At 44.8% G+C, this 27,508-nt stretch overlaps 1 protein-coding gene across 1 annotated transcript in view; it reads left to right on the forward strand.

Moving 5' to 3' along the window:
- The first annotated feature begins 3,219 nt into the window (after window positions 1–3,219).
- Window positions 3,220–27,508, forward strand: part of PIGG (phosphatidylinositol glycan anchor biosynthesis class G) — a 66,114-nt gene continuing 41,825 nt past the window's right edge. The window contains exons 1-6 of the mRNA XM_040417607.1: window positions 3,220–3,548; window positions 10,343–10,548; window positions 19,963–20,172; window positions 20,580–20,768; window positions 22,011–22,149; window positions 22,821–23,033. Coding sequence (XP_040273541.1) covers window positions 3,398–3,548; window positions 10,343–10,548; window positions 19,963–20,172; window positions 20,580–20,768; window positions 22,011–22,149; window positions 22,821–23,033 — 1,108 coding nt within the window. The 5' untranslated portion in view covers window positions 3,220–3,397. The remainder of the gene's footprint in view (window positions 3,549–10,342; window positions 10,549–19,962; window positions 20,173–20,579; window positions 20,769–22,010; window positions 22,150–22,820; window positions 23,034–27,508) is intronic.

The raw sequence follows: 27,508 nt of genomic DNA on the forward strand, positions 1-27,508 counted from the left end.
AAGAACTGTGTACATGAGTGCCCCTGCTGCCTGGCAGCACCCGATCTCTTACAGGGGGCTATGATCCGCACAATTAACCCTTCAGGTGCCGCACCTGAGGGGTTAATTGTGCGTATCATAGCCCCCTGTAAGAGATCAGGTGCTGCCAGGCAGGAGGGGGCAGACCCCCCTCCCTCCGCAGTTTTAAATTCATTGGTGGCCAGTGCGGCCCCCCCCCCTCTATTAAATTCATTGGTGGCCAGTGCGGCCCCCCCCCCTCCTAATTAAAATCCCCCCCCCCCCATCATTGGTGGCAGCGGAGAGTTCCGATCGGAGTCCCAGTTTAATCGCTGGGACTCCGATCGGTAACCATGGCAACCAGGACGCTACTACAGTCCTGGCTGCCATGGTTACTTAGCAATTTTAGTAGCATTATACTTACCTTCGCTGTCTGTGGCCGGCCGGGCGCTCCTCCTACTGGTAAGCGAAAGGTCTGTGCGGCGCATTGCTTATAGCACAGACCTTTCACTTACCAGTAGGAGGAGCGCCCGGCCGGTCACAGACAGCGCAGGTAAGTATAATGCTTCTAAAATTGCTAAGTAACCATGGCAGCCAGGACTGCAGTAGCGTCCTGGTTGCCATGGTTACCGATCGGAGTCCCAACCATTAAACTGGGACTCCGATCGGAACTCTCTGCTGCCACCAATGATGGGGGGGGGATTTTAATTAGGAGGGGGGGGGGAGAGGGGAGGCCGCATTGGCGGCACCTGAGGGGTTAATTGTGCTCACAGCCCCCTGTATGAGATCGGGTGCTGCCAGGCAGCACCCGGGCAGTCATGTACACAGTTTTTAGTATATTCTAACTTGAAGCGTCCCCATCACTATGGGAATGCCTCTGTGTTAGAATATACTGTCGGATCTGAGTTTTCACGATATAACTCAAATCCGATGGTATATTTTAACATAGAGGCGCTCCGATGGTGATGGGGACGCTTCAAGTTAAAATATACCATCGGATTGGAGAAAACTCTGATCCGATGGTATAATAGGGACTCCTGACTTTACATTGAAAGTCAATGGGGGACGGATCCGTCCCCATTGACTTGCATTATAAGTCAGGACGGATCCGTTTGGCTCCGCACGGCCAGGCGGACACCAAAACAACTTTTTTTTTACTTTCCTTCATGTCCGTGGATCCTCCAAAAAGCAAGGAAGACCCACGGAATAAAAAACGGACACGGATCACGGAACTACGGAACCCGTTTTTGCGGACCGCAAAAAAAAAAACCCGTTTGTGTGCATGAGGCCTTACATGGTGGCGTTGGAAAGTACAACTTGTCCCGCAGAAATCAAGCCCTCATATGGCTACGTGAACAGACAAATAAAAAAGTTATAGCTCTGTGGGAAGGCAGGGAGAGCAAAACAGACAAAAAACAAACAAACCTCTGGGCCTGAAAGGCCTATTATTTCATTGTACTGATTTTGAGCTAACATAATTTTTTCAGTGGGTCTGAGGGCTCTTTCACACCTGCGTTATTGTCTTCCGGCATAGAGTTCCGTCGTCGGGGCTCTATGCCGGAAGAATCCTGATCAGGATTATCCTAATGCATTCTGAATGGAGAGAAATCCGTTCAGGATGCATCAGGATGTCTTCAGTTCCGGAACGGAACGTTTTTTGGCCGGAGAAAATACCGCAGCATGCTGCGCTTTTTGCTCCGGCCAAAAATCCGGAACACTTGCCGCAAGGCCGGATCCGGAATTAATGCCCATTGAAAGGCATTGATCCGGATCCGGCCTTAAGCTAAACGTCGTTTCGGCGCATTGCCGCATCCGACATTTAGCAGTTACCATGGCTGCCGGGACGCTAAAGTCCTGGCAGCCATGGTAAAGTGTAGTGGGGAGCGGGGGAGCAGTGTACTTACCGTCCGTGCAGCTCCCGGGGCGCTCCAGAGTGACGTCAGGGCGCCCCAAGCTCATGGATCATGTGATCACATGGATCACGTCATCCATGCGCATGGGGCGCCCTGACGTCACTCTGGAGCGCCCGGGGAGCCGCACGGACGGTAAGTATACCGCTCCCCCGCTCCCCACTACTACTATGGCAACCAGGACTTTAATAGCGTCCTGGGTGCCATAGTAACACTGAACGCATTTGGAAGACGGTTCCGTCTTCAAATGCTTTCAGTACACTTGCGTTTTTCCGGATCCGGAGTGTAATTCCGGCAAGTGGAGTACACGCCGGATCCGGACAACGCAAGTGTGAAAGAGGCCTTAGTTAAAATTTCTAAACCACTGCCTTTGTGCAGCCTTTAGTTTATCTAGTAGCAGGATCTGAATTATCACTCTGTTCTGTCAGGAATCCTTATCTCTGATCTTATAGACAAAAGTAAAAGAATCCGCAGCACTCGCCAATGAAGTGAAAAAAAAATCCGGTTGTTTTAATCAAACAGCAGCATAATCACAGCATGCTGCAGTTTTCTCTCCGGCCAAAAATCCTGAACGCTTGCCAGAAAGCCGGATCTGGCATTAATTCCCATTAAAATGTATTAGTGCCGGATCCGCTACCTAGTGTTCCGGAAAACCGGATCCGGATCTGCACATGCGCAGACCTTAAAAAAAAAAAAAAGCATAAATAAATAAAAATACAGGAGACACGGATCCGGAATTTCAATGCATTTGTCAGACGGACCCGCATCCGTCTACAAATGATGTCTACGCTAGTGTGAAAGTACCCGAATAAGGGTTCAGGACATTTTAGTAATCTAATGACCAGCACAGTGAGAGTACAAAGTACCATTCACACAGCTAGACAAACAGTTAACCCTTCATGGCAGAACGGCTGAATATTTTTATTGAAGCCTGGAGATATGTGTAAAACACTGGTCTCAACAAATGTCTTCTAGAGGTGACAACAATCTTGGTCTTCCCTTCAAAGCTTTTGTGCAAAACTCTTCCTTTTCTGGGTGTTGTGTCGGCTTTCTGTCCAGCTTCAGACAAACAATACATGGCTGCAGCACACACTGGTGTAAAGTAGAACTACATAGATCCCACAGCCCTACAGGACGGCTATGCTTTCCCACCTCTTACTTACAACGCGCGCTACTTCCTGGAGGAGCCGCAGATGCGGTACCGCATAGTACAATTACCCGCTTTTCCTTAGGTGAAGAAGAAGTAACTTCCCGAAGCAGAACAGAAGGCGGGAGCGGGCTCGCTTCTGATTGGCCGCCGTGCTGCGGTTACCTGGTCACATGACCTCTCACCGTTCACTACTGTAGGGAATCGTTTTCTCAAGCTGTTTAGCGCTAGAAGAAGTTTGTCCCTTCCACGACGCTGTACCCCGGAAGTTCCCCTGAAAACTGTCGCCGCTGTATTCCCTACAGCTGTTTCCTGGAGATTAGTGCTGCCTGACAGCAGAGCCATGAAGGTCGGTTCGGCGGTTCTGGCCTGCTGCTGCCTTGTCATCCAGGTGCTTGGCCTTGCTCTCTTTCTGCGCGGCTTTTTCCCAGTCCCTGTGCGATCTCAGGCCAGGAAAAGCAGCTTGTCTGAGATCCCAGCAGAACCCTGGGCAGGTAATGTCTGCATGTAACTGGCGATGTCCCATGTTGTCCACCTTGAATACAACTAATGAATGCATGCACTGCCTATGTATGTGGGGAATTGGTTCTCTGTGCTGTCTCTGGTGCTGAAATGATGAGGGGGCAACTTAAAGGGGTATGATGGCATAGTGCAGGGGGGCCAACCTTACAGACACAAAGAGCCAGAAAAACCCGCATGACTGCCAGGAGCCACAAATATCCGTGCACACGACAGTATTACTGCAATTCAGTTTTTAAACATTTAAAAGTGTATTTAACCCTTTAAGGACCTGTGCTGTATATGTACGGCGCAGATGTCCGTGACTTGTCACGATACCAAAATTTTGACTTGATTTCGATACCATAAAAAAGTATTGCGATACTCGATACCACGTGAAAAAAATAAAACTCCTAAAAAGCCGCGTGCATTCCACATTTTATGGAACGTCTGAACCATAATAGAACAGTCCGATCCTAATTTTTGTCGGGACAAGGTGTCACGGATGGTGTTTCAGAAAGCTGGAACTTATAAATAAACATCCGACTGGCTTGATCCCAAACTAAGGAGCATATGGGTGAGCCCTATAAAACCACTAGAGCTATCCCTGACTGCTATGCCCATGCAAAGATCTTTATGGTAGACGATTGCATGTCCACGTTCCTTATACTATCTGACACCTGAAAACCCTATAATAGTGAGGGGACACGACCACCGGCTCCCTGCACTTAATACGGACCGAGTCAGGGTCACCTACAATCAAGCCAGCAAGTAAACACAAATAAAGGAAAAGGACTTATCTGAGGAATCAGCAGTAGCAGCCTCCAGCAGTGAACACCTCATCCAGGAAGTAGTATAAACCGCAAAGTGAGGCAGTATGGGAGGGAGTATAAAGGGAGACAATCAGTGTAAATAGGTGACAGCTGGGAGAAGGAAAGGAGATGACAAAGTGAAACCAAAACAAAGAACCTCATGCAAGAGGTAGAGAAGAACGTCTAACAGACCTTCCCACATAACTGGTGGTGACACAAGGTGACAAAAAAATGTCAAATTGCACTTTTTTTTTTTTTTTACAGTTACGGCATTCACCGCATAGGAGATATTTTTAAATATTTTAAAATTACATATCGTCCTGGCTGCCATGGTAACCGATCGGAGCCCCAGGATTACACTGCTGGGGCTCCGATCGGAACTGCCACCGCCACCAATGATAATACTGGGGGGTTGGGGGCGCACTGCACCACCAATGATAATACTTTGGGGGGGGGGGGGGGTTGGTGGCGCACTGCGCCACCAATGATTCTAATTTATAATACTGGGGTGGGGGGGGGGGGTTGGGGTGCGGTGCCAATGCGACTTAGAATTTACAAATGGCGACAAGACTTTTTAGTCTTGTCGCCATTTGTGACTAGAACCGCCGTCGCAGCTCTGCAGTTGAATACAGCGGTAGGACACCGGAGATGATAGTTCTCTGCCCCGCCGCCGATGTTCTTCTCAGCAGCGCAGTGGAGGAGTCTCTCCCTCCCCCTGTGCTGCCGCCGCCAATAAGAAGAGAGACAGGAGGAGGGGAGGGGCTGTGGCCACTGCGCCACCAATGAAGATAACTGACCTGTTAATACAGGAGGCGGGTGCCGGAATCAAATAGCTGGCACCCGACCTCTATGACAGGGAGCTGCGATTTGTGGTACCTGAGGGGTTAACTGCAACGGATCGCAGCTCCCTGTCATAGAGGTCGGGTGCCGGCTATTTAATTCCGGCACCCGCCTCCTGTATTTGTATTAACAGGTCAGTTATCTTCATTGGTGGCGCAGTGCGCCCCCCCCCCCCCACCCCAGTATAATAAACATTGGTGGCACAGTGCCAATGAGGGTTAAAAAATAAAAAATTAATTAACTCGCCTCCTCCAATTGATCGCGTAGCTCTCCTGTTCTTTCAAAGGACCTGTGGTGATGTCACTGAGCTCATCACATGGTCCATTACCATGGTGATGGATCATGTGATGGACATGTGATGAGCGCAGTGACGTCCTCACAGATGAAGACAGAAGAGATGCCGGCTGCGCGAACAAGTGGATTAAGGTGAGTTACATTTTTTATTTTTTTTTAACCCCTCCAGCCCTAGTTTACTTAGCATTCTGTATTAAAGAATGCTATTATTTTCCCTTATAACCATGTTATAAGGGAAAATAATTACATCTACACAACACATAACCCAAACCCGAACTTCAGTGAATAAGTTCGGGTCTGGGTACCACAGTCAGTTTTTTATCACGCGCATGCGAAACACATTGCACCCGCGCGATAAAAACTGAACAACGGAACGCAATCGCAGTCAAAACTGACTGTAATTGCGTACCTACCCGCGCGGGTTTGCCGCAATGCACTGGGACGCATCCGGAGCCAAAACATGACGCCCATGTGAAAGAGGCCTAAGGCTACTTTCACACTTGCGGCAGTGTGATCCGGCAAGGAGTTCCGTCGTCAGAACTGCCTGCGGGATCTGCCGATCTGGATGTGACTGAAAGCATTTGTGAGACGCATCCGGGTGCGGATCCGTCTCACAAATGCATTGCAAGGACGGATCCGTCTCTCCACTTGTCATGCAGACAGACGGATCCATCTTGTATCTTTTTACACATTTTTACCAATCTGCGCATGCGCAGACCGGAAGGACGGATCCGGGATTCAGGCAAGTCTTCAGTTTTTTCGCCAGAGATAAACCGTAGCATGCTGCGGTTTTCTCTTTTGCCTGATCAGTCAAAATGACTGAACTGAGGACATCCTGATGCATCCTGAACGGATTACTCTCCATTCAGAATGGATGGGGAAATGCCTGATCAGTTCTTTTCCGGGATAGAGCCCCTGTGACGGAACTCTATGCCGGAAAAGAAAAACGCTAGTGTGAAAGTACCCTAAAATATTATGTTTAAATCCCCCCTTTCCCAATATAAAATATATAAAAAATAAATAAATTAATATATTACATAGCGTTGCGTCCGAAAAGTCCAAACTATTAAATTATTAAAAAATATCTCCTATGCGGTGAGCACCGTAACAGAAATAAATAAATAAAAAACATGCGATTCGCCATTTTTTAGTCACCTTGTCACCCCAAAAAATAGGATAGGACTGTTCTATTAACCGCCGAACGTTTCATAAAATGCGAAATGCACGCGGCTTTTTTTTTCCGCGTGGTATTGTGTATCGCAATACTTTTTTATGGTGGTGAAAGTGAATCAAAATTTTGGTATCGAAACGACCCTACGCCAATCAGATTGGCGTAGCGTTGTCACGATACCAAAATTTGGAGTCGGTTTCGACTTGGCGACTAAAAATTTAATTTGGCTCCTAAATTTTTCCGTTCAGGAGCCAATGGCTACTAGGTATTATTTTTTTAGTCTGGAGCACTGAGGGGTTAATGGCGGCGGATCGCAGCGCACAGTCATAGAGGCTGGGTGCCGGGTATGGGATATGTCCGGCACCCGCAGCCTGCGTTTGTATTAAGCATAAACGATATTCATTGGTGGCGCAGTGGCCACAGCCCCTCCCCTCCTCCTCCCTGCTATCAGCCCATTGGTGGTGGCAGCAGCAGTACAGGGGGGAGGGACTGCCTTCTTCTCCCCTGTGTTGTTGAGAACATGGCACGCGCTGGGAGCAGCACCTGCCATGTCAGTTTGTGAAAGCGGCAGAGCAAAGTCTTGTCGCCATTTAGCAATTCTAGGTCACATTTGCGACCATTTTAGTCGCCATCTGGAGCCCTGCCCCTAGCACATCGCCAGCCATCTGTGCTACCTGTGACACCTGTCAATAACTGCCAAGTGACTCGGGGAGCTTTTATCCTAAACGATATACAGGATTTTAGTTCGCTGTTAAATATATATTTTTTTTTAAACCCCTTATGGCGAAACGTGTAGAGCAACGTCAGCAGTCAGGGTGTACTGTGTGTACCGATAGTTAGTCAGGTTGATTCGTGCCTGCACATGTCTATGAAGCGGACACCCGGTTGCTTTGGCAAGCTGTCAGATATGGACAGATGTTTATCAACCTAATCTGCAGGTACACATCTAGTCAGTACTGCCTGTGAACGTCCGATCCAGTTTGGACGCACATTTTGATGGCAGACTGTCTGATGTGAGGTGGGGGATCACCTGTAGCAGTGTTGCAGGGACGTAGTGAGTTCAATTGACCCTGAATACCTACCTTGGGTGCACAGAAGCTGGGGGGTCTAATAGCAACACAGCGGACCAGTACGCGCGTTAATATTGGTCACTGAGTGGCGTAGGCAGATTTATATTCTTTGAGGGTGTTTATTTGGGAGGGGTTCTTCCCTTTTTTTTTTTTTGTCAATCCTTTGTTTTACGGTATATTCAATAAAGATTAGTTTTAATCACAGCATCCCTCCAGTGAATGCCAATCTTACTGGCTGCCTGATACATATGTTTATTGCCTGCCTGTGTGGGGGAGGGGTACCTGCTATGCTGGCTGCACACTGACTCCGGTGCTGAGGACAGGACACTCAGGAGGAGGAGGAGGTTGCTGCTCTCCGCTGAGCGCAGCAGTTTATTCCCTCCCCCGTCCCTCCCTTCTGCTTTAATTAGCCGCCCATTCATTGGTGGCAGTGGTGCGGGCAGCTTCAGAGCCTGCTCTTTTCATTGGGACCAGCGGTGGCCACGTCATTGGAGGGAGGGACTCCCTCCCTCCTTCTCCACTGCCTGGGCGGAGAGAACATAGTGCGCGCTGAGCGCAGCACACGCCATGTTCTCTTATAGGAGGAGATACTAGGCTGCGCAGCCTAGATAGTAAGAGCTGGCCAGACCGCTCCCCTGCGAGCCGCAAATGAAGGAGCAAGGAGCCGCAGGTTGGCCTTCCCTGGCATAGTGCTAGGATATGCCATCAAAGTCAGATAGCTATGAGTCCCACCACAAGAACAACACCCCCTAAGTAAGGGAGAGCCCACCACACATGCACGACCACCTTTCCGGTCACCGCTGTCGGACTGCCTGCTTGACTACTTTTGGAACTCCCATAGTAGTGAATAGAGGGCAGCTACCCTAGGGCGGTGCACTGTCCTTCATTTCAGGGGGCTCATTCTGCAGAATGGCATGGGTCCCACTATTCTAGCGATATGCCATTAATGTCTGAGATGAGACAGCCCTTTTAAGGCCAATTTACATGGGCAAATGGGGATTAATGATTGCTACTACGATCTTTCGTCCCCAGAGAGTTTAATTGTTTGTCGGCAGCACATGCCTGTTTACACAGTGAAATAAGCGGCAGATATGAGCCACATGAACAATTGCATCATTGGGCAAAGTGGTGTTTTGGTCATCTATCAGGTGATCTTCAGCACATTTACGTAGTGGCTGATGCAGATGCTGTGGATTTCTGTAGCTTACTGTTGTGGATTTACTGTATTTCAGCATAAGCTAATATGTTATTAAAGGGATTTCCAGGAGCTTAATACTGATGCCCTATCCTCCCCTGATCAGTGGGGGTACTATACCTGGCACCCCTGCCAATCAGCTGTTTAAAGAGGCCATGGCATTCTGATGAGTGCTGCAGCTTACCAAGTACAGCACCATACACTGTATAGCGGCTATGCTTGTTAATGCAGCTTAGGCCTATTCACTCGAGTGGGACTGAGCAGCACCTGGGCCATGTGACTGATGAATATGATGTCACTGGCCTAGGAAGAGACTGCACCGCCCACTAGAGCACCAATGTGATTGGCAGGGGGTGCCAGGAGTAGGACTCCACCAATTAGATATTGATGACCTTTCTTGAGGATAAGTCATCAATATAAAATTGTGGAAAATCACATTAATTTCTTTCAGATTTTGCTGTGGATATAGGTTCACTAATAATAGGCATGTGATCTCCAGCAGTTGCTTTAATGGAAAGGTCATACCTTTTTTTTGTCTACAGTTACTGTGCAAACCAGTGTATCTCCATGGTAACAGACTATAAACAAATCGTACAGTTTGGTGCTGCTGTCATTCTCCCTTTCATCCATCTCCTGGGTAACAGTAGGGTAACTTTGGTAGCTTGGCAAGAAGTTTGGTGTACATACAAAGGAGTATGACTGTAGGATTTAAGGTTGGCTTGTAGTCTGTCTCCATGGAGCTGCACAGGTCTGCATTAATCTAGACTATTTGCAAAGCTCCTTTTGTTCTCCTAGGCACTTGCATCTGGTAGAATGAAAGTTCATATACATACTACCCCTGATAATAAACACAAAAGCAATGTTTGTCATGCTTTCCATGGCCCCTACTAAGTTCCATCAGCAATTTTGTAGACTCCCTTTGATGGCTTGTCAATCTTTTTGGACTGTTGAAAAATTCTCCTCACCGGCTCCCCACTGCTTCGTTCCAGCTCCCTGGATTCCTTACTCCCTTTACTAGTCTTCCAGTCCCCATCCTGTAAACTACCAGACAGTCACTTACTCCACTACAGCCAATGACTGGCCTAAGGGATGGCATGTCCCCAACGACACATGACCCAATAGCAACATGCTTCTTGGGACATGACACTGCTGAGGCCATCTGTTGGCTTCAGTGGGGCGTGTGATCCTGTCCATCTGGAAGTTTACAGCACGGGGGCCAGATGACCTCTGAAGAGAGCTGGAATGGAGTGTCAGGGAGCAGGAGAGTATGATTTCTTTAACAGGTTGAGGTTGATAGTTAGAAAAAGTCCAAAAAGCTGGACAACCCTTTTAAAGATGTTTCACTCTAAGTATTTGTGCGTAGATGTTGATGTAGTGTTTTTTCGTTTTTTGTTTTTTTTCGTTCCAGGGAAAACATCTAACTGGACGCAACTTCCCCATCCCCTGTTTAAGAGAGTTGTCATTCTTCTCATAGATGCTTTGAGACAGGACTTTGTATTTGGTGTTAAAGGAAAAGAGCACATGCCTTACATAACACAACTTATAGAAAAGGGGTCAACCCTCAGCTTTATTGCAGAGGCCACAGCTCCAACTGTTACAATGCCTCGCATTAAGGTTAGTACTAGGAAGTATGTACTTGTTTTATTTAAATTAGTACTCGTTTTATGCACTAAAATGATTTATTGGCCAGGAGGACGCAGCACATCCATGCATTACCAGACAGCTCATTTATTTCCCCTTGTAGTGATACTGTATGGAATTAAAGAGAACGTGTCACTAGCATATTTTATGAATTTTTGGTGTTTTATTTTTCTAACTTTCCATGTCGCCATCCTAAAATTCTGCAGCTTCCACACTGACCACTAAGCCTAATAAAAGACTGACACTTCCTGTTCTGAGGGGGGCAAATATAGTTTGTGATGGCTCACCTAGTTGTTGTATATGGAATGGGTGCCCCAACCGATATAGACACACCCAGTCTATAAGGCAGAAAATGGATATAAATTATGTAGTGGTTGTGCACACCTCATTTAGAAGGATTCATCCAACACACTCGTGCATAAGGTTCCTATAGTAATAAGTATTTTTATTGTACACGTAAGTCAAAAATATGTAAGGTAGATATACAGTGTATAAAAATGGTTGTCCAGAGAATATCAGAAATATTCAACAGTAGGGACCAAACTGCAGAAGGGTCCCTGTGATGGATATCTCCGCTATTCTTTGTGTGGCAACTTGATTGGTCAACAACGTTAGGATATGAACATGAATCCACCTATAATGCAGTTCATCCAGCAATTAATTCATAATAAAGTCCCAATAAACAAGTGCAGGAATAAACTGAATGAGGTGTGCACAACCACTACATAATTTATATCCACTTCCTGTTCTGTAGTGATCACTTTTTAGCAGTCATCTCATTATCATCACATGTAGGATTGCAATGACACATGACACATATCAATGACTTAGGATCTACCATTCACAATAGGTGATGTCACAGCTCCCCCTCCCTGTACAGTGACCTCTGCACAAATTACAGAGCATGTCTAGAACACTCTCTGATAGAAGTCAATGAGTACCTGTCTGTTGTGCCCTGTGGTCCTCAAATCATATAGAGTAATAAAATAAAAAAAAACCCTACCATCAGAAAATGAAAACTGAACTAGTCCTACTTACATTCCAGGACAGGTTGCTGGCGGCCATTTTAAATAATTCCTTCGAACCCCTTTAAACACTTTGCCTTTTTCCTCTGTATAGTTTTAAAAGCAGTATGACTCCTTGGTTAATGTCTGTTACAGGTCGCTTGTATCCTGTAATCCTCAGCTTGCATTCATGCCTCCAGCACACAGCATCAAGCGAGCTGCATGAGTATTGACTGTTCAATGCAGTATATGGAGGTGATGGTTCCTCACAACATGGTTCACTTCATGGTGTGTATTAAGGAAGGAGATATCACTGAGACCAAAGCATTTACATTGTCCTGGCTGATGTGGTGTACGTGGAGAAGGGCATGTATGCAAGCAGGAGTGAATGGTTCTCAAAAGACGTGACCAGCCAATCATTTATAAAATAAACACTTAGAACGTAGGAAAGTATTAAAAGTAATAGTCACCTTACTGATCCCCTGCTGCTCCTGTTCTGAAGCCTCCTGGGTTCCACTCCAGTCTGTGTATAGTGACCTCTGTGATGATGACTGGTCACCTCTACAGCAAGTTACATGTCTGGGTCGAGACCTCATTGCTGGATGCTAAGATACCGAGTTTGGCACGGGCCCCAGGAAGAGCAGTGGGGGATCAAAGAGAGCATTACTTTTTTATTTGTTGTTTAAACATGTTTAGGTGGCTCTTTAACGCCATAATCGTTCACACCCTTGGCTGCCACCCTGTCATCGTGGATTCCTGGTCTTTCCCTTCTGTTCTGTTAGTAGTGGTAGGAAACAGTGGACTATAAGATCAAGTGATATTTAATACGTTTATACAAATGGATCTTATAGTGCATCTTAAAGGGTTATGCCAGCCGTAGAAAGGGATGGCATATCATGGTGGAATGCAATCGGAATAACCCTTTAAATGGGTCACCTCCTAGGCTCCCCTGTCCGGATACCCTAGTAAGTCATATGGACACCATAGAGGGTGCCCTGATCTGAAAAAATACCCCTCTGAGCCAGAGCTGAGAACTGTTTACCGATTGCAGCTGGCACTTTTACAGACATGGGACATTTGTGTATTCCATGGCATGCCATTAATTTGAATGGCCACATATATTACTATGTTTCGCATTGAGTACTGCAGGGTAATAGTGTAGGTAGCAATGAGATGTGTGAGAAGCCAGACCCACAGCTGCATTCTGAAAACAAGCTTGTAATGCTTTATATTGACGCTATATATATTCATTTGCATGTATCATTGTCTTTATTTACTTATATTTGTTTATAACCATGTAACCAATAAATCTGCATATTTTTATTATACCTGCGTATTATTGTATAATGTTAAAAACCAAACACTATAATTTTGGTATATTTAAAAGATATAGACAGCTTTGTTTAAAAAAAAAGTTACACTAATTATGTGGAGAAAATCATTTGTCCAATTGGTTGTATTTATTTCTCTTTTATCATTTCAATTCTACAGCCTGCTGTACTTCCTATGCACAGCAGGCTGCTCTCAGTGAGTTTACAATTCATCATCTGACAGATTTTCTGTAACTCCTCCTATGTGCACACTGTCGGGGGGTAATAATTCAATCAAGAATGATTAATAATGGTCATAAAAATAATTAAACATAAAAAAATTAAATTTATAAAATTTGTCATAAAGTCTTAAAATCATGACCTGGTAAATTGTAGACAACCTAATCGATACAATTCACATCTGAGTCCGACTATTTCCTCAGATAAATAAGTTATTTTTGACGTGAGATGATGTTAATGATAAAATGTAGTTCTGCATTATACAATAATACACAGGTTTATTGGTTACAAGATTATAAACATAAATAAGTAAATAAACACAATGATACATGCAAATGAATATATATATATATATATATATATAGTGTTAATATAAAGCATTACAAGCTTAACAATACATGTGAGTGGAAATAACTTGTCACATTATAACCAAGCTATTATTAGGTTAGGATATCAAATAGGAACATAAGTTATATACATTACGTCTGTTCAGAGAAAACCTCATGATATCAAGATGGGCATGTCTAATCCTAGACATCAATATGGAATGCTAAATACATTCTGCCCCCCTCTAACCAACTACACATCACATGACTTCAAGATGGGCAAATCCATTCAAGGATATAACTTAGAAGAGATAACTGTATCCTTCCGCCCCATCCTGGACTATTTTCACATAGATGACTTTGGTAAGACTATTAAGACAAATAACAGGGATCTAGGATCTTTGCTAGACCATATCTTAAATGGGAAGGACTTGAAACAAGTCTTTCCTGTGGGAATCCATCACTTAGCTTGGCGAATAATATTCTATCAATAAATAAATATATATATATATATATATCTAAGCCAGTGGTGCCCAACAATTTTTCATCTGAGGGCCGCACTAGACTTCGTATAAATTTTGCGGCCCGGAACCAGGTAGCTTTGCCAGAAAGAAATGCAAACGCTGTGAGGGGGCACGTGTGAGCATTACTACTGTGAAGAGGGCACATATCGGGGCATAACTACTGTGAGGAGGGCACATATCTCGGCATAACTACTGTGAGGGGGCATGTGCGAGCATTACATCTGTGAAGAGTAATATTACTGTGAGGGGGCATGTGATGTATACATGTGTGTAATGTATGTGATGATCACACACTGCACTACATACATTACACACATGTATACATCACATACTGCACTGTCACCTTATTCTGCAGGTCTACCTTGATGTCTGGTCTTTAGGCTTCAGTCAGATCCTCCACCGCCATGCTTGCGCCGTGTGCCCGACACCACCAAGAGCTGGCCCCTCCTCCTTTCATCTCCCGCCAGCTTCTCCTACAGCAGGGCGCTCTATCGCTCCAGTGCCCGCCCAATCTTACCAATCAGGGGCGTAGCTAGAAATGACTGGGCCCCATAGCAAAAAAATGTATGGCACCCCCCTCCCGGATCTTCCACCCCTTCCAGAGCTCCCACCTCTCGGTGTCATCCACAGATCCCCCCCCCCCTCGGTGTCCTCCACAGATCCCCCCCCCCTCGGTGTCATCCACAGATATCCCCCCCCCCTCAGTGTCATCCACAGATATCCCCCCCCTCAGTGTCATCCACAGATATCCCCCCCCCTCAGTGTCATCCACAGATATCCCCCCCTCAGTGTCATCCACAGATATCCCCCCTCAGTGTCATCCACAGATATCCCCCCCCTCAGTGTCATCCACAGATATCCCCCCCCTCAGTGTCATCCACAGATATCCCCCCCCTCAGTGTCATCCACAGATATCCCCCCCCTCAGTGTCATCCACAGATATCCCCCCCCCTCAGTGTCATCCACAGATATCCCCCCCCCCTCAGTGTCATCCACAGATATCCCCCCCCCCTCAGTGTCATCCACAGATATCCCCCCCCCTCAGTGTCATCCACAGATATCCCCCCCCTCAGTGTCATCCACAGATATCCCCCCCCCTCAGTGTCATCCACAGATATCCCCCCCCTCAGTGTCATCCACAGATATCCCCCCCCCTCAGTGTCATCCACAGATATCCCCCCCCTCAGTGTCATCCACAGATACCCCCCCTCAGTGTCATCCACAGATATCCCCCCCCTCAGTGTCATCCACAGATATCCCCCCCCCCCAGTGTCATCCACAGATATCCCCCCCCCCCTCAGTGTCATCCACAGATATCCCCCCCCCTCAGTGTCATCCACAGATATCCCCCCCTCAGTGTCATCCACAGATATCCCCCCCCCTCAGTGTCATCCACAGATATCCCCCCCCCCTCAGTGTCATCCACAGATATCCCCCCCCCCTCAGTGTCATCCACAGATATTCCCACCCCTCAGTGTCATCCACAGATATTCCCCACCCAGAGCCGCTTCCTAGCTAATTTATTCACTGCACTTGCCTTGCCTCTATGAAATTGAAGAGAAGCGCCGTAATCTCGCACAGGCGCACTGGCAGAGGCCAGGAAGACGGTGCATGCGCACTTCAATGCCTTTGCCATTACAGAAACAGATGCCCGCCCCCATTCACCACACAGGGACACTGTTATGAGGGATCTGTGGATGACACATAAGATGCTATATATGTGCCATCCACAGATGCCCCCATAACAGCGCCATCCACAACAGCGCCATCCACAGATGCCCCCATGACAGCGCCATCCACAGATGCCCCCATGACAGCGCCATCCACAGATGCCCCCATGACAGCGCCATCCACAGATGCCCCCATAACAGCGCCATCCACAGATGCCCCCATAACAGCGCCATCCACAGATGCCCCCATAACAGCGCCATCCACAGATGCCCCCATAACAGCGCCATCCACAGATGCCACCATAACAGCGCCATCCACAGATGCCCCCATAACAGTGCCATCCACAGATGCCCCCATAACAGTGCCATCCACAGATGCCCCCATAATAGTGTCATCCACAGACCACCATTAGTTCAAAACCCATCAATAGCACACCTTTTGGTTCAAAATATTTTTTTCTTATTTTCCTCCTCAAAAACCCAGGTGCGTCTTATGGGCAGGTGCGTCTTATAGGGCGAAAAATATGGTAATCGATTAAAAATGTAAAAAATAAACGCTAAACATGTTTGGTATCGCCGCTTCCATAATGACCTGATCTGTAAAATAATCACGTTACCGCATGGTAAACGCCATTAAAAAAAAATAAAAAATAGGATGGAATTGCAATTTAAGTACCTCCCTTCCCAAAAAATTGTATAAAAAGTGATCGAAAGAGTCATATGTACCCAAAATTTGTACCAATTAGTCACCTCATCCCGCAAAAAATGAGCCCCTACATAACACAATCGACCAAAAAATTTAAAAATATTCATAACATAGCAACAGGATTAAAAAAAAAAATGCTTTTATTGTATAAAATAATAAAATAGAGATATTAGGTGTTGCCCTGTCCTTAACAACCTGCTCTCTAAAAATATCATGTGATCCAACCCGTCTGGTGAACGCCGTAAAAAAAAAATAAAGCGGGCCAAAAAAGCAAATTTTTTTTTCACCTTACATCACAAAAAGTGATATGCGCCCCAAAATGATACCAATCAAACCATCATCTCATCCCACAAAAATTGAGATCCTACCTAAGACAATCGCCCAAAAAATAAAAAATAAATATGGCTTTCATAAAATGGAAATACAAAAACATGATTTTTATTTTTCAAAAATGCTTTTATTGTGTAAAACAAAATGTAAAAAATGCACATATTAGGCATCGCTGTGTCCGTAACAACCTGCTCTATAAAAATAGCATGTGATCCTACCAGTCTGAACTTCGTAAAAAAAATATTTTTTATTAAAATGTGGCTAAAAAGCCATTTTTTTTAAAATCACCTTATATCACAAAAAGTGTAATACCAAGCGATCAAAAATTCATATGTGCCCCAAAATGGTACCAATTAAACCGTCATCTCATCACACAAAAAATGAGCCCAAAAAAAATAAAAAAAATATGGCTTTCAGAAAATAGAAACACAAAAAATGTTTTTGTTTTTTTAATTGTGTAATTTAAAAATAAAATTGAAAAAATAGACATATTAGGTATCGCCGCGTCATTACGACCTGCTCTATAAAAATATCACCTTATCTACTCTGTCAGGTGAACATTGTAAAAAGCCAAAAATAAAAACTGTGCCAGAACAGCCTTTTTTTTTTTTTTGGTTAACTTTCCTCACAAAAAGAATAAGGCCTAATGCACACGGCCGTTGTGTGGCCGTTCTGTGCACTGGGGACCGCAATTTGCGGTCCCCAATGCACGAGCAACATCCGTGCGGCAGCTGGGACAGATCGAGACCCATTCAACTTGAATGGGTCCGTGATCCGTCCGCACCGTAAAAAAATAGAACAAGTTCTATATATTTTTTTGCATTGAGGAGGCACTGACAGAAACACTGTTCCGTGCCTCCTTTCCGCACCGTAGCTCCAGATTGCGGGCCCATTCAAGTGTCCATGCGGGGAGCACACGGCCGGTGCCCGCATATTGTGGACCCGCTGTTTGCGGGCCGCAATAGGAGACATGGCCGGCAACGGCCATGTGCATGAGGCCTTATATACCGTATTTTTCGCTTTATAAGACTTACTTTTTTTCTCCCAAATGTGGGGGGGGGGGGGGGGAAATGGCAGTGCGTCTTATAAAGCGAATGGTGCAATTTTTTAATGTCTGACACTGATACATCACCGGCCGATATGCTGCACAGCGCAGCCTGCGATGTACTGTATCAGCAGGGAGGGAGGAGGGGCTGGAGGCCGGCAACTGCTGTTGCGCTCGCGGCGGGGCCCGGTGCAGTCACTGTACTCAATTACACCAGGCCCCGCTCACAGCAGTCTTTACATGTAAAATCGGTTTATTTAATACTGATAGTGAGTGCTAGTTTAACAAACCAGAGCCACTGCTTGAGCATTAAATAAACAGACTTTACACAGACCCCCCCCATAACAGTGCGTCATCCACAGATCTCCCCATATCAGTGTGTGATCCACAGATTCCCCCCCACAAGTGTCATCTACAGATCCACCCCAGAACAATGCATCAGCCACAGATCCCCCATAATAGTGTCATCCATAGACCACCATTAGTTCAAAACCCACCAAAAGCACACCTTTTCGTTAAAAATTTTTTTTTTTCTTATATTTCTCCTCAAAAACCTAGGTGCGTCTTATAATCGGGTGCGTTTTATAAAGCGAAAAATACGGTATGTGTGTATGTGAGATAGATAGATATATATATCTATCTATCTATCTATCTATCTATATCTATCTATCTACTTCCGTTCCGCGGCCCCGCAAAAAAAATAGAGCATGTCCTATTCTTGTCCGCAGCCACGGACAAGAATAGGCATTTCTATCATAGTGCTGGCCACGTGCGGTCCGTTAAATGCGGAACGCACATGGCCGGTGACTGTGTTTTGCGGATACGCAATTTGCGGACTTGTGAATGGACCCTTATGGTCTGTGGTAGCGGAATCCATAACGGATTTCTTAGATAACCTGAATCTTGTATGCCGAACTTGATAACACAAGTTCACTCAACACTAGTCAGTATATAGTCATTTTTCAAACTGGTGTAAAGTAGAACTGGCTTAGTTGCCCATAGCAACCAATCAGATTCCACCTTTTCGTTTCTCACAGCTCCTTTGGAAAATGAAAGGAGGAATCTGATTGGTTTCATTGGGCGACTAAACCAGTTTTCCTTTGCACTCGTTTTGATAAATCTCCCCCACGGTGTACTTCTATGTGTACATAGCATTGTGTGTCGTCACACTGCACTAATCTGTGTGGGACAAGTGACTGCTCACTGTGCGGACTGCACACAATACTGAATTCAGAAGAGAGAGCATGTAGTGAGAGCTGTCAGTAATGAGATCTATATCCTGCTTATAACGCCATGGTTCTGACTGTAAATCGCTGCACTAATGTTATCAGCAGAAATATCTATTGGATAATGGACTTTCTACAGAATGGAAAGTGAGAAATGGCATAATGCTGCCAGTGTTATCCAATACATTCCAGAACTGTAAGGGTTACATAGCATCATAAATCAATATAATCCTATGTGACGCCCGGCAGCCCTGGGAGTTCAGGCCGGGAGCTGCGCTGCGGACTCGCAGCGTGACCAACACTCGTCTGCAAGGGCCCTAACGGTGACCTCTACAGCACCCAGCCCCTTTAACCGTGAACTCCACAGTCCCCCACAGTGCCCAGCCACTTTAAAATGGGACCTCCACAGCAGCCCATCCCCTTAACTTTGACCTTCACAGTGAGTTTCACAGCACCCCACTCCCTTGATAGTGACCTCCTCAGGGGTTTGCCCCCTTTAATAGTGACCTCCACAGTAACCCGCTGCCTTAACAGTGACCTCCACAGCAGTTGCTCCTTTAATAGTGGCCCCTGCCCCCTTAGCAGTGACCTCCACAGTGTCCGCCCCTTTAACAGTTAAAAGGTTGTTTGGACGGCACGCCTATGGTATATTTCCGGTGCCCAGCGGTAAAAATAGATGGTTATAAAATATACACCGCGGCACTCGTATAATTAAATAGTAAATTGTACTTCTTTATTTTCCATCAAGGAAATTTAATAAATCAACACTGGCCAACGTTTCGGTCTCATCCCGAGACCTTGTTCACGGCCTTAGTAAAGCGGACACCAGATTAGTAAATCTGGGCCAAGACGTCTCAGAACTACATGCATTCTTTAGAATGGCTTATTCTTTAATCTTATTGCTGATTTAGCTTTCTATCTTGATTGCGTATCCCATTTGGATGCATACTGTACATAGTCTGGTTTATGATCTTAGTATGAAATCTTTCCTGTTCTGTGTTTTCAGGCATTGATGACTGGCAGCATACCTGGCTTTATTGACATTGTAGTCAATCTCAACTCACATGAACTACTGGAAGACAACTTGATATGGCAGGCAAAGCAAGCTAGAAAAAGAATAGTGTTTTATGGTGACGACACCTGGATAAAACTTTTTCCAAAGCATTTTGTGGAGTATGATGGGACAACATCATTCTTTGTTTCAGACTTTACTGAGGTAGGTTAATGGCTTGGTCAACTGCTGGAGCTGCCTAGGGGTTCATGTATGTGGCTTGTGTGTGGTTTGACAACCCAACTGTGATTTATTTTCCCCCCCAAGTTTTATTGTATTTTCAATTGAAGCGCATGTTTTTGCAGCATCAGACTTGCCCACCCGAGTACCAGAGGATCCTCCGGTGGGACCAGGCCCGTAAACCATAGTGGAGGTGCCTTTGGGGCCAATAACTTGCAGCTAGGGTCAATTTCTTTGAATCAAACTATATTAGACTTTATTAATGATATAGCGGTTGGGCCAGAGAATAACTTCTCCTGGTGGGCCCCAGGATGCACAGTCCAATCTTGAGCTGCCCATCTGAAAATATGTGTTTGCATATACTGTTTCCATACATCATTTTTTTCTTTCAGGTTGATAATAATGTTACCAGGCATTTAGATGATGTTTTAAAGAGGAATGATTGGGATATGCTGGTACTTCACTATCTTGGATTAGATCACATTGGGCATTTGACTGGACCCCACAGCCATTTAATTGGACCAAAGCTTTATGAAATGGACCTTGTCTTGAAAAAGATTCACTCTGCTCTGATATCAAACGTAAGAAGCTTCTAGTGCTTTCCTATACATTTTTGTATTTTAGATCTATTTTTGTATTTTGTAGTATTTCTACAAAAGTATAAAGATATAGCAGAAGATATGCCATGTATAGTAGGTTTGCACAGGTATTGGCACTGCACTTCTTCTATATAAAGAAATTACTGAAAATAAATATTGATCAATAGTTCTTATTCTTCTGACAATATACTTTATACTTTACCCCTTAACACATATTGGCACCTCTGGAGGAGAGGACCTTCCACCGCTTGACATGAAACCTGTAACATAAAAGGGGGGCACACCTCTCCAGATCTCCAGTTTAGATTTCCTGTCCAGGGGGATAGCTTGCCTGAAGCATCACCAGGACATACCTCTCCAGGGCTGTGGGTCCCTGGTAGATTTACCTGTAATCAATGTAGAGAGAAATATCCATGGCTCTCGCCAATTAAAATATGGCAATTTTATTTCTTCACTAAAATCACAGGCAGTATAGTGGATACAGCCGTTTCATTCTTCCATGGTTCTTCTGCTTCCTTGATTGGATGAAGGGTGGCAGCACGAAATGCCTGTTGTCCTTTTTTTTATACATATCCACTATACTGCCTGTGATTTTTATTGACTGCATCCAAGTATCTATCTCTGCGGTACTGCTGAGCCCTGTTTTTCCTTCTTTCTGTGATAACCCCAAAAACAACAGAGAGGAACACTTATTCCTTACATTGAGTCTTTTAGAGATTGGAGGAGGGCTGAAAGCTTACTAGTCCAATACCAGGGCACAAATAAAGGCTCTCCGGCTAACAAAACCACTAATAGTAGGTGGATAAAATGGGCTACTGGTATTTATTATGTCAGTCAGGACCTTTCCCTTGCTTCCTTTTTGGGAATTCACTCCAGGAGAATGGTTTCTACCTCTTGGGCCGAAAGAGCTGAGGCCTCCTTAGATCAGATCTGTAGAATTAGTGTAGTGCCCATCACACTTTTCTTAAATTGTAAAGGTTACAGTTTTTTCCCCTTTCGGATTTGGCCTTCGGACACAGTTTTAGTCTACTTTCACACCTGCGTTAGGTGCGGATCCGTCTTGTATCTGCACAGACGGATCCGCACCTATAATGCAAACGCTTGTATCCGTTCAGAACCCCACAAGTAAAGGTATTTATCTAGAATAAATAAAAACTGTGAAAGGTCCTCTTTAATGTATGCATAAAACACGCATCAGTAACCATTAATTTCTTTTAACTACAGGATGATATGTCGCTCCCAAGTTTAATTGTTGTATGCGGTGATCATGGAATGTCTGAAGCAGGAAGTCATGGAGGATCATCTGATGAGGAAGTGCAGACCCCGCTTGTGTTAATAAGTTCAGCGTTTCAAAACAAAGCAGGTATAACATTTATTAGTTGATTTATTTTAATGACTACCTGTAAATAAACATTTGTTCCATGCTTGTTGGGTGGGTTGGTGGGCGTGCACTTCCTGGTGTGATGTCAGAGCTCTGCTGTGTGCTTTGAGACTATTGTGTCTTGTTGATACTCCCCCTCCCCTCTCACAGCATGAGACTGAAAGAGTGTAATGTGATCCTCATCATCACGTTCCTTCCCTTCTAATGTTACGGTAACTGTTTTACACTAGATGGATTTTTAGATATATTTTTTGGTGAATGAGGAGGTTTCTGTACATTTAAAGATATATAATAGTTATATTTTGCAGCATATTTAGATCATGCTTGTGGAATCTACGCTGCCACAAAGATATGAGTGGAGTTAAAGGGTTATTCCCATCAGGACATTTATGGCAATCCACTGCTATGAACTTCAAAAATTGCAGAACATTCAGCGGGAACCCATTCTTGAGACAGGAGAGATGGGACCCGCCCCCATTGAACATTTATGACCTATCCTGTTTAAATGCAATAAATGTTCACATGGAACAACCTCTTTAATTCCCTAAATGATTTTTGTTTTTCAGTTTTTATGATTTTTCAGTTTGTCAATGAGTAAATTTTCAGTATATTGCCATAATATTGTTATTGGCATTGTATGGCTTTCTTTTTAGGTACATTTAAAGAACCTGAGATGATTCAGCAAACCGACTTGGCACCGACTCTAGCAGTGGGTCTTGGACTGCCAATTTCCAAGAGCAGCTTAGGAATGCTTCTACCAGCAGTAGTAGAACACGTGACCATTAGAGAACAATTGCGGTTTTTCCATTTAAATGGTTATCAGCTATGTAAACTCCTGAAAGAGAATCTGAAGGCTTATGAAAAAGGTAGGTCTTTAAAGTTAGCCTTAATCGTCTCATTACTAGTTCTTTAATTCGTAACAGTCATGTTTTATGTTCTCCAGATGACTAAAGCTTTTTAGGGCCTCTAAATTCATGTTTTATAAGTTTTGTGAGGTAGAAGAAATCGCAAAGCACTTGTTTGTTGTAAAATATCCTTTGTGTTCTCTAATCCAATAATCTAAAGTCGTGCAATCCTGATCATTGCAAAAATTAGCTAGTACTGCTCCCATTCTCATTGGAGAAGGGTGCGCACATATGCAATTCCCCCAAATTATTGGACTAGTTTTGTGTTTCTGGGAAAGTCACTTTAAAGGAAACCTGTCACCATGATTTAGTGCATAGAGCTGGGGACATGGGCTGCTACATGGCCGCTAGCACATCTGCTATACCCAGTCCCCACAGCTCTCTGCGCTTTTATTGTGTTAAAAAAACGTTTTGATCAATATGCAAATGAACCTGATATGTGTCCTGTGTCCGGAGAGTAGTCCAGCGGAAAGGAGCCCAACACCGCCCCGCGTCCTCCGAATCTCCTCCTTGCTGGCTGACGTCACAGAGCTTGAGTGCCGAAATCTCGCGATGCGTGAGCTAGCGCATGCGCAGTTCGTTCCCTGTGCTGATGCCAGCACAGGGAATGAACATGATGCCGACACTGCGCATGCGCTAGCTCGCATGGGGGTCTGGTCCCCTTTACAATGCATTACAATACTTCTGTATTGTAATACATTGGCTGTAAGTGTATTACCAGTGTAAAACACTTACAGCTTCCTGCCTGTGAGATCCAGGGGGCTGGATCTTATAGGCTCTAACGGAAGGCAGCCATGATGCCTAAGGAAGGTATCGGGCTGCCTTCCCTGCCAACAGGTCCCAGTCAGAGCAGCGCGGGGACCCGATGGACACCCCGCACCCGGCAGGATACCGCACGTTCCGCGGCCCGCGCTGACCGCGGCAGTGCAGGGGTTAATGCGCCGGCATCTGTGTTTTCACCGACAGCAGGGGTCTGGCTATCAGTGCTGTCCCAGTTACATGTATGGCGCTGGTATCCTACGGGTTAAAGAGCAGTTATTGTATTTCTCTATGAAATACAATGTAATCTGCAGGCAGCATGTTATAGAGCTGGAGGAACTGAGCAGATTATTATATAGTTTTATGGGAAGAGATTCAGTAAAATGTACAATATTATACATTTAATTCTCTGCTCTTTCTGAACTTAAGACTGCCCCGTGTACAACTATCAGTGACTGACAGCTATCTTTGATAGCATTCTCTGTGTAAGTGTATACACAATCACTGATAACACCTCCCCTGTGTACAACTATCAGTGACTGCCAACTATGTATGTATAAACACTTACACAGAGAATGCTATCAATCACTGATAACACCTCCCCTGTGTACAACTATTAGTGACTGCCAACTATGTATGTATACACACTTACACAGAGAATGCTATCAATCACTGATAACACCTCCCCTGTGTACAACTATCAGTGACTGACAGCTATCTTTGTGTATACACTTACACAGAGAATGCTATCAATCACTGATAACACCTCCCCTGTGTACAACTATTAGTGACTGCCAACTATGTATGTATACACACTTACACAGAGAATGCTATCAATCACTGATAACACCTCCCCTGTGTACAGCTATCAGTGACTGACAGCTATCTTTGTGTATACACTTACACAGAGAATGCTATCAATCACTGATAACACCTCACCTGTGTACAACTATTAGTGACTGCCAACTATGTATGTATACACACTTACACAGAGAATGCTATCAATCACTGATAACACCTCCCCTGTGTACAATTATCAGTGACTGCCAACTATGTATGTATACACACTTACACAGAGAATGCTATTAATCACTGATAACACCTCCCCTGTGTACAACTATTAGTGACTGACCGCTATCTATGTATATAGACACTTATACAGAGAATATTATCAATCACTGATAATGATATTAACAGCATAGAATTCCTGAGTCCCTGCAGTCACGTTTTGCATACAAATATCCACTACAATGGTACTCGTAGCACAAATGTCTTTCTTAAAAATTACAAATAAGACTATTTATTTATTTGATTTATTTATTATGTGAATGATCTCATCACATGCAGGCACCGCCTCCCAATAATCTTGAAACTCGGCACAGTGTGCAAGCTGAATAACAGTCTTGGAATCTGTACACACGTCCGACCACCTCCCGGTTTCTGTGCTTCTGTACACTCCATGCAGTTTTTTTGGACGGTGACTCATATGATCCTTGATGTGCACTTAGCAGGACAAAACAATGGAAAAGGCACCGTGGAGTGTATGGGAGCATAGAAACCAGGTTTGTAATTTTTAAGAAAGACATTTATTTGTGCTCTGAGTCCCATTATAGTGGATAATGACTAACGCCTCCCCTGTGTACAACAATCAGTGCCTGACAGCTATCTCTGTATACATACTTGAGAATGCTATCAATCACTGATATCACTTCCCCTGTGTACAACAATCAGTGACTGACAGCTATGTATATATAGACACTTACACAGATAATGCTATCAATCACTGATAAAATAAAAAAACAATAGGGGACGCTCCCTTGTGAAATACCTTAGGGTTCCCAGATAAGGACTCAAGGTGAGAATACCTTATCGAATAATATTGTGCAAATCCAGACATAGCACTAGGAAATGACGTAGTCTCTCCTGTAGAGAGGATAGGTCAGGGTGCTGCGCTTGTTCGCCGGGATCCTCCAGATGGAGTCCGCAATACACATAGGAACATATTCGCTCAACAAGGAGCAGAAAAAGAAAAACAAAAGCGCGCTGCTCTGCTGTCTATAAAAGTTATTTATTAAAAACATACATAAAAGGCTAGCTACGCGTTTCAGTGGCGGGCCGCCACCCTCATCAGGCTGTAAGGTCAGAAGAAAATACATACATTTAAATAGGGCTAACCACAACAGACGGTAATCAGGCCAATCAAAATACAAAGGCATCCAGGATACATGGAGTGGACTCAAATGGATTGAACCAGAGGAAATACAAAGATATCCAAAATACATGAAGTGGATTCAGATAACTTGGAAAAAATAGATATATATTTTTAGAGCGAAAGCATGATCCAAAATTAATTTGGATATCCAAACATTGCTTCATGTGAATGCAGATAAATAATGTATGTGGATCCAAATATCCACAAATGTGCATGGGATGCGCCTGTACCTCTGCGCATAAATATATTCTCTTCAATAATAGATCTAGACATAGCGGAACACTATTAATGTGTAAACAATAGTAATGTACACCAATATGATGGATATTCACCTAAAGTGCAACGTGCATTCATAATACATGTATAATATGTATTATGAATTCACTTGGTGATCCTTCAGATTCACCTTTCTGACACTGTATGGCACTTTATGCACTGCATTTTTGGCGACAGGTCATCTTTAAAGATCTGTCCCCAGTTTTATACTGCCCTATCTGACGACAGTATAAACTGTTGACAGAAACCCTGAGTAAAATGCTGGGTCACTTAGGGTCCTTTCACATTTCTGTAAAATGGGTCCGCATCCATTCCGCAAATTGTGGTACGGGTGCGGACCCATTCATTCTCTATGGGGCAGGAATGGATGCGGAGAGCACACAGTGTGCTGTCCGCATCCGCATTTGCGGAGCGCGGCCCCGATCTTCCGGTCCGCGGCTCTGGAAAAAAATAGAACATGTCCTATTCTTGTCCGCTATTGCAGACAAGTATAGGCAGATCTATCGGGCTGCAGTGATTTTGCTAAAATCAGTATTGAGCAGCTCAGCACGAGCCAAATGCTGGAGTCTGCTTAGCTGGTAGCTCATGAATTTTAGGACTCTTGAGCTCATTCATTGTATTAAGGAGACTCCAGCACTTGGCTCAAGCTGGAGCTGCTCAATGTTTGCTCTTTGTGAAACAACTGGGTCAGTACAAGTATGTGGCCCAGCATTTTCCTCATGGTCTATATCACCAGATAGGGCAGATAGATTTCCTTTATCATAAAATCTAACTTGAGAGGCTATAAGTAACATGATGGCTTAAAGGGGTTATCCGAAACAAAAAAATTTCCCCCATATGCCCGGGCCCTTCACACTGAATATACTTACCTGGCTCTCCGCTCCTGATACTCGCACCGCCGCTGCTGATTCTTCCTGTGCACAGATGAAAACACCCGGTGTCGGAGCAACCAATGGCAGGCGGGGACGTGGACAAACCTCCCTAGCGTCATCCGCGATGCTAGGGAGGCTCGTCCACCTCCCCGCCTGCCGTTGGCAGTTCACCCGCCAACATTGGATGTGTTCATCTGTGCACGGGGAGAAGCGGCAGCTGCAGTGCGGGGACCAGGAGCAGAGCGGGGAGCCAGGTAAGTATATTCAGTGTGAAGGGCCTTGGCATATGGGGGACATTTTTTAGTCTTGGATAATCC

Source organism: Bufo bufo, chromosome 2 (genome assembly GCF_905171765.1).
Source record: "Bufo bufo chromosome 2, aBufBuf1.1, whole genome shotgun sequence".
Taxonomy (NCBI): domain Eukaryota; kingdom Metazoa; phylum Chordata; class Amphibia; order Anura; family Bufonidae; genus Bufo; species Bufo bufo.